Consider the following 13,776-nt stretch of genomic DNA (forward strand, 5'->3'; position numbering starts at 1 on the left):
TTAAATCTACATGCTCTGTCCAAAAACAAACCAAACCAAACTTTCTTCTGAAAAACAAATTTACTGCTTTACAAACAATTTAATCAAATTTGTCACCATCAAAATAGTTCTTCCTCATTGTTGATACACAGTTTGGGTTAGGTCTGAAATGCATTTTTCAGAGTAACACACAATCTCAGAGTTAATTTTCTTCGATTTCTCTTAGCATTTGGAATTGGTGACCTTTTAGAGTGGGTTTTAACTCTGAGAACAAAAATGTCCATTGAGGCAAAATCTAATGAGTGGCTGTGAAATGAAAGTCATCTCAAACTTTTCGAAAAAGTCACTGTTAAAAAGAGACACACGAGCAAGTTTGTTCTTGTGGGGCAGTATCAAGGTTTTGTTCATTCATACCTGAGATTTCTTCCTTCAAACTTCCTCAGCTCATCCAAGTAGAATGTTTTGTTGATTGTAGGATGACACGGAGCAAACTCATCACAAATAATACCCTCCGAATAGAAAACACTGACTTACTTTTGGGGAGCTCCAGTAATGATGACCCAAATCACTGCAATGACTGCCGTTTTGTTTCAACATCATAGCCAAAGACTCACATTTCATCCCCTGTTATGACAGCTTTCAGAAAGTTCTCATCAGCATTTGAATAACCAAACAGCTCTTGACAGACTGCAAATTAGTTCTCATTTTGTTCATCTGTCAGTAGATGCAGCTGAAATTTTGAGGCAGCTTAAATACATCCTCAAATTTTCTTTAACCCTTTTGTATTCAGATTTTTCTGTCAGATGTAAGACTTATTCATTCACATTGTTTTAAATTAATTATGCATTGTCTTGTAGCTTCAAGATTATGATGATGTGATTGTTTATTTTTAGAACGACATTGTAGTGTAAGTGTGAGAAGCTAAATTTGGCTGGTTTGAAGATATTTTGAGAATATTTTGGCTGGATATGGCCAGTTTAAATGCTAAAGGATAAAAAATCCACGTGGCTCAAAATTTTGCAGATGCTTACTTCTTTGAAAACTTTACAAACAATCAAGCAATGATTTTCATAGATGACCACTCACATTTTCACAATGTGATCATTAGTCATCATCACAGAAGGGATCATCCAGACTTGGGATCACCTTCAGTAAATCTTCTTTTCAATTTGAAACATTGGTGCCACTCATGACATTGCATACAGCTCAAATAATCTTTCTTGTAAGCCTGGTCTAACATTAAAAGAATTTGCATTAAAGCTTTTCTCAATCTGAAATAGAATTTCAGGTAAACACATTATCTTTCAATTCCTTCATTGTTCAACTTGTGACAAATTACCAAGTAGACTAAATATACATTCACTCTAGCAAATGCAGATCACTGACCAAATGACATGATATCATTCAGTTATTATTAGACTGAAGAACAAGGGCACTCATAAACAGCTGTACAGTCAAAAGCACCCTCAGCTGGTTGATTAGAATGTTGTTTTAAAAGTTTGGTTTCTTTTTGAACAGACCTCATAGTAGTACAATGATGGACACAAAGCCTAAAGTTTATGCTACATTTTATTTTTTATAGAAGTGTTTTTTACATCAACTTTTACTATATTTCAAAATGAATAAAAATAATCTGGACGTTTTTCAGCTTCAAACTGATAACTTTCAGTTTACTTAATGGGAACACAAGGAAAGAGATATCACTCTCTTTTTTTTTTTCCTTGTTTTGAAGGCTTATTGAATTGCATTGGGATAGTCATCCTGTTATAAAACACCCAGATTCACAACAAATCATATGAATCTTTGCATTTTCAGAACTATTCAACCCAGACCAACAAAAGAAAAGAGATTTATAAATCTTAAAAAAAAGCACATTTCACAAGAAAAAAGATTAGTCACCTTAGGGAAACTTTTTATCATTTTATAAAACTTACCAAATAGTTTACTAACTCAGATCAAAAGTAAAGTCATCATGTTTACATTATAAATAATTAACTCTCCACATACCAATTTTCTAAACAATGTATTTAAGGAGTGTTTCTCTATAAATATTTTAGCTGCGATTTCAAATGATTTTAAAGGAACTGCATTATTGCCTCAAAATTCATTGCACATAAGAGGATAAATATGTGATTTGATCTATTTTATTAATCAATGAACAGCATGTGACAAAGAAAATTTTCATTTAGAACTACTTTGGAAAGTACTGAGAAATACAAAAGCATTGTTCAGTAAAGACTCAATTATACTTCAATTAAATTGCTAGTTTTTTCATTAAAACAGTTGCTAGATTTGGTTTGGTTATGAATTAATGTAATACATACAACTGTTCACAAGTAATAGCTAGACATTTTGTCTTTGTTACATTAGATGAGATATTTCATTTAAATGACAATACCTTTCATTTGCATTTTAAATCATTGTATACACTTCTATTACATAAGCTTGGTATGTTTTGTAAATAATTCTCCATTTATTATTGCTGGTATCAATTATTCAAAAGACAACACATGAATATATCTGAGAATATCTTGGCTACAGAGCAAATAGAACTCATCATACCTGATCCAGCAACATTACACAATGTCGACAGTGAGACAGGGATTCCTGATTCATAACCCAGGAGTTCAGTACATACAAATATTTGCAGTGACATGTACATACTATTTAATTAAAGTTTGCCAAATTCAAATAGCAAAAGCATTTAAAAATAAATCCATGAGATCTTCAGTTTCTTTCACTATATTTAAGGCACCATTTAAAACGGGGCTAACTCTTGTCATATCTTATAAAATATTTGCCCTACACACACACACACACACACACACACTGAATGTTTCTACTTAACAGTAAGAGTCTGCATACACTTATATACAAACACAAAAGCATATGCCGCTTTCTATTCATTTATTTAATACTGCAATAGCTATTCACCTACTCTTTTCTACAGGCCACATCAACTCATATTTAAATAGCTATATCATTCACATGAACATATTATTTTATATGAACATTTAATGGCATCATAACCTTTGACTTATATCCTTACTGGATCCTGTTTATGAAGAGTGGTAGAGTGCTATAGTCAATAGCTGAGATTGCTGGGTTCATGTTTTCTGGACTCTATATTTTACCAGTCATGAAGAATAAAGTTAAACTAGAGGATTTATCCAGCTCTACAAACAAAAAAGAAACTGCAAAATTATTGCCAGGACAGCAGTTTGTCTACATTAAAAGGAACTACACACAAGATTCCCTTTCATAGACATGCTTACTAAAACTCTGTGAAGACTTCTCAGCTATGCTAAATTCTAATTAGTTTCACTGCAAATATTTGTTGTTGTTCTGTCTTTTTTTATAAATTTCAGATGTAGATTAAAAGAGAGCAATTCATAATTAAAGACCAATTAATTAAAAAAAATGCCCTTTGTTTTATCAACAGTGGTGGTATGAGCAGAGAATTGAAGTAAAGAAAATGAATTATTGCCATAACAAAAATTATTATTAGCCCTAATTCCCAGCTAAAATGATTGTTCATTGGCAATTTTATCCCATTGCACACAAAAGACATACTTTTAAGGATCATCGCAAGAGGATTTATTAAATATCTATGAACTGATAAATATGTGGTCAAAAAATGAATTTTAAGAAAAAAGAAAGACTTGAAGAGGAAAATTTCAAAGATTTAAAAGAAATTCATCATAGAGCTGATTAAATCGAAAATATAACAAAACAATGAATGTTCCATTTGATTCAAATTCATTTCGCATTTTGTGGAGGAAATATTGACTCAACATCTACAACAAAAACATAGAGTCCAAAATTTAATAACAAGGATAAAAGGCAACAAATAAATATTAAATGACAGAGCAGGTTAACTTAGTTATTTGGAAATACATATTCCCATCAATATGAAATGAAAATTTCTTTTCATAAACTATGTGAAAAAAAATCAATTAGATAACAGGTCAAACAGCTCTCAAACTAATTATCAATACGTATGTATGTGTATGTATGTAGTATGTGTATATCTGTGTGTGAGCGTGTGTATATATAATATATGCATATATATATATATATATATATATATATATATATATATATATATATATATATATATATATATATATATATATATATACATACATGTATATATACATGTAAGTTAAAGGGATGTAAAAACACCACTATTGGTTGTCAAGCGATGGTGGGGGAAAACAGATACACAAATACATACATACTTATATATATATATATACATGACGGGCTTCTTTCAATTTCCATTTACCAAATCCACTCACAAGGCTTTGGTTGGTCTGAGGCTATAGTAGAAGACACTTGACCAAGGTGCCACACAGTGGGACTAAACCCAGCACTATGTGGTTGGAAAGCAAGCTTCTTACCACACAGCCACTCATGCGCCTATGTATGTATATAAATATTTCATAACATATTTAAAATTTTTGTTGTACAACTGTAACCTGGTCATTGACACAGTTTCACACCAACAAAATATATCATTATCATTATTTAAATAATCGTCTTTCATACTAACATTATATATATACATACACACATACATATATATATGTATATATATATATATATATATATATATATATATATATATATATATATATATATATATATATATATACACACACATAGATATACATAGATATACATACATATTTATATACATAAATATATACACACACACACACACACACACACATATATATATATATATACATACACACATACAAACACACATGCATATATGCATATGGACAGACAGACAGACAGATTGATATTACTTTTTATCTTTTACTTGTTTCATTTATTTGACTGCAACCAAGGTAGGGCATCACCTTGAAGGGTTTAGACAAACTGACCCCAGTACTTTTTTTTTTTGTTTTCTTTTATGCCTGGTACATTTTATATCAGTTACTTTTTGCTAAACCACTAAGTTACAGAGATATAAACAAACCAATGCTAGTTGTCAAGCAGCAGTGAAGGCAGACAAACAGAAAGTCTCATGCACACACACACAAACATTGCATATATATATATATATATATATATATATAATATGTTTCTTTCAGCTTCCATCTACCAAATCCACTTGTAAGGTTTTTGGTCAGCATATTAGATGACACTTGCCCAGAGTGTTATACAGTAGGGCTGAACACAGAACCATGTAGTTGAGAAGCAAACTTCTTACTACATAGTCATATCCTGTGCCTACATATATATATATATATATATATATATATATATATATATATATATATAACGTTGACCACTAATGTGCACACAATATAAAGAAAGTTGGGAGTTGGAATGCAGTAAAATCAATATATTTACATAACTGTCAATTACATAAGGCCTATGATCGTTTCAATATCTACCTTCATTCATTTTATGATCAATAATTGCATTATGAATTTAAAAGTAGAGATCTCTTCAGAGCTAAAATCTAGGAGCAAATAATATAAACTTACAACCTATGAAAAAGAGAAAGAATAAACGTAACAATAATAATATAAATGATAATATTAGAAATAATGTTGATACGTATAATGGTAGCAACGAACATAAAATAGGTAACAATATACACATTAAGACAAATAAGAAATGGAATGAGCAAGGAGATAAACCACTACTTAAGACCCAAAATACAAAAATAAACGTAACAAAAATAACCCAGAAAATAGGAAAAACAGACATGACATCATTAATAAGGAAACAACAGAAGATAATGGAAATAAAAATTGTCGTTGCAAAATTAAAAGCCAATATCCATTAAGAAAGTTTTGTAAAGGAAAAGGTCTAATATATGGGTAAATTACTACTATATAAGTGCTGCTGAAAACTACATAAAAAGAAGGATAGTCAACCATGAAAACACCTTCAAAGTCAAGAGGAAAATAGCTAGCATTAACCTAAGTAGATTAATTTGGAAGATAAAAGAAAAAATAAGAACTATACACTGAAGTGCAAAGTATTAGCAGAACAAAATATTTTAGTACTTGGGGACAAGAGGTGTGACATGCAAGGAGGAAATTTTCCAGATCATCACATCCAAGCATAAATTGATCGACAAAAAGAGAGAAAAAGGATTTTGTTGCCCACACAGAATTAAATACACATTCAATAGGTATATTTTAAATAAAATGATTGTAAAGTAAATAGACACTATTCAAATATACATCTAATAATAATAATGGTATAATTTAAGAGACATGATGTGAATAAATTAATATCTAGACTGTTTGATTTTGAAATGATAATCTCATTAAAATTATATTAATAAAAATAACTACATATATAAAAATATATATATTGTATGGTCTTCAAATCCATTGGTGAGTTGGTAGGGAGTAAAACGACATCCAAATTCTAAAAACCAATATAAATTCCTTTAGGGGGAATGGTAGTATGACCTAAATTCTCCAGGATGACAACTAGCCACTGTCCTGCCACTTTAAATTTTGGCTATTTTTCGGACAGAATTCCCAAGACAATCTGACGCACACACATACATAAAAAAAGACACATAGAGCAATTCAGCTTTAAGGAAAAATTGCTAACATACACTCATACACACCAAAAAAATGCATGCTGCTATCTCAGTTTATAATGAACACTCAGTCTATTAAGGTGTAAAGAAACATGTTGATTTTAGCCCTGAAAAGATCTCTACCTTTTAAATTCATAATGCAATTATTAATTGTAAAATGAATGAAGGTCTATATTGAAACAATCATAGGCCTTATGTGATCAACAGTTATGTAAATAAATTGATTTTACTGTATGCAAACTCTCCATTTTCTTTACATTATACTACTGAAATTATGTTCACATATATCAAATCAGATGAAAACATCTATATGAACTACTAGAACTCTATAATGTGTATAGTACTAGTATCTAATAAACACTAATACTAACTCAGAGAAACAAATTCCAGTAAATTCACCAATATATAGATAAACTGGGGGATGCTTGGATATAAGACAACCTTGAAAAGAGCTATCTCTTATTTATATACACAGACACACTCACACACACACACATGCACATACGTGTGTGTGTGTGTGTGTGTGTGTGTGTGTGTGTGTGTGTGTGTGGACGTGTGTGGTCTGGTTCTTAAGGCATCACATACACAATTGTGTAATCATGATTTCATTTCCCAAACCGGACAGTACATAGTGTTCTTGAGCAAAACACTTCCTTTCATGTTGCTCTGCAGTCACTTAGACACCTGACATGTGGCACACCAAGCAACTGTGCAGGCAATATTGATTTCATGGAGCCAGAGAGCTCATGTGTGGCACAAACATTTTATCACTCTGAACATAACATCCATGCTGGTTGTTCAGCAAGAAATTGCAGAACTCTTATCAGTCATATATGACAGGAGTCCACCATGTGTGTGTGTGTGTGCATGTGTGTATGTGGGTGTGCATGTGTGTGTATATACATGTGTGTGTGTGCATGTGTGTGCATGTGTATGCACATATGTGAGTGTGTGTGTGTAATTGCACTGGAATTGCTTCAGTTACCAGGACACTCATGCAATTTTGACACCCCACGACAAGTTTAAATTGAATTAAAAAAATTTTTGTGTGTGTGTTTTTAGATGGCTCTTCCGTGATATAGTTGGTTCAGTTTCAACACAAGGTCTCAAGTCAAGCCACTTCCTAGACAAGTGTAACTCTGAAACTTTAGAATTTGTTATCAAGTAGAGGAACAAAAAGGTCAAGTATAGAGAAACTTGAAAACTATTTCATGCTATTAATAACTATTAAATCTTTGAAAATGATCTCTATATATTTTTACCATAACAATTTGTATCATATTATTATTATTATTATTATTATTATTATTATTATTATTATTATTATTATTATTATTATTATTATTATTATTCCACAAAAATGAATATATTTTACAATAACCTTGGTAAATGTATTTAAACATATATAAGAGAATATACACACATAGATTCATTCATACACACACTCATATATATACATGCATACATAAGTACATTCATACATGTACATATACACTCATATACATATACACTCATATACATACATATTTATATAGTACAAAAATATATCTTACATAACATTACATCCCATCAAGATAAATCTTACACTACTTATTCGTTCTTGTTTTTTTTCCTATAATTGTACTAAAATATGTTTTTTAAGTATCACTATAAACACAAAAGGAATATTTAACATAATCCTGTTTTAACATATAGTTAGAAGGAAATATATCAGATTATTTTAAGTCATTGCCCCACAAAAATAAATCCTATACCATTTGTTTTTTGCATTACCTTTAAAAATATTTTTCAAAAGAATATCACTAAAAGCATAAAAGGAGCATTTAGTAAGCTAATTTATTTTGATATACACTTCTATACAAATCTGTCAAATAATTTTTTAAGTTATCAAAATACATCTTTCTTACAACCCAATATTTAAATATTCTTTAACCACTGAGACAAATCTGGAACCTTTATCTGTATACCTCTCTTATTACTTCATATTTTAACCTTATTTTTTTTCATAAACAAAGAAAGTAACTTTCATAGACTTTCCTTATACTAATACATCTTATATAAATCATCTTCATCTTATACATACATACATACATATATACATACATATATATATTCTTTTCTTTTATTATTTTACTTATTTCAGTCATTTGACTGTGGCCAAGCTGGAGCATTGCCTCAACGGGTTTTAGTTGAACAATTCGATCTCAGGACTTATTCTTTGTAAGCCTAGTGCTTATTCTATCGGCCTCTATTTCTGAACTACTAAGTTATGTGGATGCAAACACACCAACAACAGTTGTCAAGCGATGGTATGTGTGTGGGGGTGACAAACACACACCTACATAAATATATACATATGGGTGTATATATATATGTGTGTATATATATATATATATATATATATATATATATATATATATATACACGACAAGCTTCTTTCAATTTCTGTCTACCAGATCCACTCACAAGGCTTTGGTCGGCCCAAGGCTATAGCAGAAGACACTTGCCCAAGGTGCCATGCAGTGGGACTGAACCTGGAACCATGTGGTTGGAAAGCAAGCTTCTTACCACACAGCCACACCAGCACCTTATATATGTGTGTGTGTATATATTAATAGTAATGGTATGACAACAAAAGAATGAATGAGACCTCCTCGATATTATGTACATAGAGGAATTTATCTGTAGTATAATATGTGATAATTATGTGGTTGCCATAATAAAACTCCGAGTTTCGGATGTTAGGGTGGAAAACTGTTCCAGCATCTTGTCAGTTATTAAAACAATCAAAAGCATTTTTTGATTGTCCTAATAACTGACAAGATGCCGGAGAAGTTTTCCATCCTGACATCCGAGACCCGGAGTTTTATTATGGCAACCAAATAATTGTCACATATTATACTACAGATATATATATATATATATATATATATATATATATATTAATAGTAATGGTAAGACAACAAAAGAATGAAAGAGACCTCAATATTATGTAAATAGAAGAATTTATCTGTAATATATGTAACAATTATTCGGTTGCCATAATAAGAGTTTCAGATGTCAGGGCAGAAACCTACCCCAGCATCTCATCAGTTATCGAGGCAATCAAAGTATTATATTACAGATATATATATTACAGATGTATATTACATATATAAATATATATATATATATCATCATCATATATATGTGTGTGTGTGTGTTTGTATGTATAGACAGATATACATACATGTATATACATACATGTATGTATGTATATATATATGTATGTATACATATATATATACATATATATGTTTATATATATATATATATACATATATGTATGTATATATGTATGTATACATATATATACCTTTATATATACACATACATACATATGTATAAAAATTCAAATATGTGCATGTACGCACACACATACACACACTCTCTCTCTCTCTCTTTCTCTCTCTCTCTTTCTCTCTCTCTCTTTCTCTCTCTCTCTCTCTCTCTCTCACACACACACACACACACACACATTAAGTTCCAAACAAATCTACTTGAAAATGAAGGAAATTTATAGTTTAATGCATCTAAGAAGAAAATAGCAAAAGAATTTTTGTTTTCAATGAGAAGTCTATTTTCTAAATGAAGTGTTATGTAGGAAATATAGATTTTCTTTAATATCTGGCCTTTTCATTTAGGTAATACAGTAATTCAAATTGAAGAAGGAAATGGTTGTTCTGAGTTCTTCTCGTAGATACCTTTGATGGTCAGATAGGCTAGTACAACTGATACAATCTGTAAATAAAGATCAAAATATTTAGTCAGAAGATCTAAACAATTAACATGAAAATCAGTACACACACACACACACACACACACACATATTTACAAAGGTAAGTCAAAATTTACAAGAGGGTGCTAGAAAGTTTCTGGCTTTAAGGGTATTATGACAGGCCTGTTTGGAGGCTCAATCTTCCAAGTTCTTTTATAGGGCTTAGAAAAACTGAAGGACCACTGCAATAATTGTGTGAATCTGAGAGGGGTATATGTTCAATAAAATCATAATTAACTGATCCTCCTGTATTTTCTTTTACCCAAAGCCAGGAACTTTTCAGCAATCCCTTGTATATCCACTCTTGTTTCTGTAATATATTAAAACAAAAGGAATTTAACAATTACATTATTATTGGAGAAGGCTTTCAGCTGGTCACACTGCTATTTATGCACCTTTTCCTGCACTTTGGCCATAACAAATTGATAACCTTCACCCTTTTGTAATTTATTAAAACAAAAGCAGGGGTTGGCATAAACTCCTTATTTTACAATGCACTTTTTCCAGTGGTCCAGAAATTTGCTTATTCCATCAGAGAAGAAGTATTTTTACTAGTCATGCAGTCATTTATGCACCACTTCCTGTGCTTCTTCATCTGTAGCAAATTGACAACCTCATAAAGGATGTTTGAGCAGTCCAAAGAGGTGATATTTGGAAGGGGTGAGATCTGGACTGTATGCAAAGTGTTCCAGCAACTAAAAATACAATTTTTCAGTGGATTCAATGGTGTCAGTGGCTGTATGTGAGCATGGATTGTCCTGCAACAATAACACTTGCTTTAACAATAGGCCTCGTCATTTGGTGTGAATTGTTGGTTTCAGTTTGTTGGCCAGTATTTCACTGTAGCCTACACTGGTGACCCTTTTTCTAAAGGCGTAGGCCCTTTTGCATCCTAAATGGTTAGTATCACTTTTTCTGTGGAAGGTTGAGGCTTGAATTTCTTTTGTCCTAGCAATACTGTTTCTTCTCCATACTCTGCCTTTTGGATTCTGTCTCAAAGTGATGGACCCAGCTCTGATCTCCCATGGCTATTCACTCCAAAAAGGCTTCAACTTCATCATTGTAGTGGTCAAGTAAGCACTGACAGATCTCCACACAATTTTGCTTACGCACTTCGGTAAGCTCTCTTGGCACCCATCACACATAGACTTTACAGAAGTGAATATTGTTGTGAATGATTTTGTATGTGGGACCACAACTAATTTGCAGAGAACATCCCACCTCATCAATGATCACTTGTCAGTTAACCAAAACCATCTCACAAGCATTTTGAATCTTCATATCCGTGGTGGGGGGTTGGTGGGTGTCCTGCTCCTTCTTCATACATCTCAATCTACTCATACACATTTCTATGCAGTAGAGCACTGTCCCTGTATTGTACTGCAAGCTTGCAATGAATTTCAGCCCCTGACACACCTTCAGACTACAGAAATTAAATCAATGATCTCTGTTCTTCCTTGGTGCACACTTCCAGTGGAGTGGCCATGTTTACTCTGTAACACAAGAAAAAAACAGAAAGAGTCAAGGTCAAACACCTTCAAACACATGAACACTGAAGGCAGTGCACCCAGCCTGAAGAAAGTTTTAATGAAAGTGCAGATAATTTTTTACTTCCCCCATATAATGGAGGGCACCATTGGATATCACCAGATAAAATGGTGATGAAGTCTGAGCCAAATAGCTACACCAAAAGTTGTGAGATTCAGATTGGATCAGTGCTAGTGCTGAATAATCCATCTGATTACAAAACCAATACCATACCCAGGTTTTCTGACTTTCAAAACAACCATTCTAGGAAATAGTGAAACTTGTTTCCTATATATAATCACAGCTAGTAAACCTATTTTTTTAAAGCATTTATGATGACTCCAAGGTGACTTTCTGATCAGAACAAAAAAAAAACATTGCTGCTGGCATTGACTCTAATGCTGAACATATACAATTTAAATATATATTGGATGGTACAGAGCAGTAGTTCCCAATCTTTTTTTGCACCACAGACTGGTTTCATGCAAGTCAATTTTTCTACAGATTATAGGATCATGCATTCTTATTATTGTTACAGTTAGTTTCTGGGCTTAGTTTGTCAGTGCACAAAAAAAAAACTAAGACAAACATGGGAGAAAGAGACACAAATGGATGTAGTAATTTTTCAAAGTAAAATACCCTGCAGACTATGATAGTAAATAAAATGGAAATGAAATTTTAAAATTTATTCTTTCTCTGTGACCCAGTACAAAATGATTCACCACTCTGTGGCCCTGTGGTTGGGGACTCCTGACGTGTAGAGAACAACAAAAATATTGAAGCTCACCTCCAATAGTGCTATTACTAACATGGACAAACCAATTATGACTGCATTCATTTTGAAGATATTCATCAAAACGGGAACACAACCTTGTATGAAAATGCGTTTGTTTGGATTCTGTCAAGAATAAAAAAAAAAAGAAAAATATTCAATTTTAAAAAAAGGCCTACCTCCAGCCTACAGGTACATGAAACCAGAGCTTAAACAGATTTTCAAGGTGTTTAAACTGAGTATACAAGAACACTCCCCAAAGAGGACACAAGTCCATTACAGAGTCAAACCTCCAGATGCCAATGGAACTCATTTTCAGCTGAGTACAGAACATATGTGAATTGAAATCTTACTCAAGGATACAATGATCCACTCAGTTCAAGAATTGAAGCCACAACCTAATAGTCATCAGGCCAACACCATAAACATTGGGCCACATGCCTTTACATATTAAATTAAGGACATATTAAAAGCATATTGAATTATAAAGCATTAAAACTGAATATTAATATATTTAGAATGATTTACAAGATATCAGAAAGATAATCTTTCTTTTTGTCTTTTCAAATGTTCTTCATTTAATATTCATCAGTAATTAAAATCTGAACTTTGGAATTCATTATTTTGCATTAAAATCTGAAAACATATTTAATACTATTGCACTTCTGACTAAAATATATATTGATATAAAGCTATGAATGTATGAAAATATATAAATTATGTACAAAAACAGAGATAAGCTTCTTATCCCCGTGAAAATAAAATTTAACACAATATAGGATAAAAATGTGCCAATCTATTCATTAAAAAACTGTTGTACTATTTATAGAACCATGTGGAAGTCAGAAAGCAAACTTAAATCTTGATTGTCTTTATTCTTATCAAATACAAAGTTTAGCCTTTTTGATACCAATTTGCCTGAGATTGCTCCCAGCACTTTCACATATATTCCAAACACCAGCTTAATAATGATAGTTATTTCACTAAATCCTTCATTACTTCAAAATTAATTGAAACAAAGGCAATATCTTTTAATTTGTATATGTTAACAAAAGAGTTAAAGAATCATATGGAAATAATTTAATTCACAAACTATGA

The 13,776-nt window shown here is 31.6% G+C and overlaps 1 protein-coding gene across 11 annotated transcripts in view; it reads right to left on the reverse strand.

The window, feature by feature from the left end:
- Positions 1-1,535: 1,535 nt before the first annotated feature.
- Positions 1,536-13,776, reverse strand: part of LOC106877387 (tetraspanin-33) — a 73,415-nt gene continuing 61,174 nt past the window's right edge. For 5 of the 11 annotated variants that reach the window (XM_014926281.3, XM_014926279.3, XM_089358622.1 and 2 more), the window contains 2 exons: positions 12,694-12,804; positions 10,018-10,342 (listed from right to left, as the gene is read on the reverse strand). In XM_014926281.3, the coding sequence (XP_014781767.1) occupies positions 10,259-10,342; positions 12,694-12,804 (195 nt within the window). In that variant the 3' untranslated portion in view covers positions 10,018-10,258. Of the gene's footprint in view, positions 3,777-10,017; positions 10,343-12,693; positions 12,805-13,776 lie in introns of those variants that run through there. The other 6 variants (XM_089358625.1, XM_089358623.1, XM_014926283.3 and 3 more) reach the window with 3 other exon arrangements.

Source organism: Octopus bimaculoides, chromosome 10 (genome assembly GCF_046866305.1).
Source record: "Octopus bimaculoides isolate indiv1 chromosome 10, ASM4686630v1, whole genome shotgun sequence".
Lineage (NCBI taxonomy): Eukaryota > Metazoa > Mollusca > Cephalopoda > Octopoda > Octopodidae > Octopus > Octopus bimaculoides.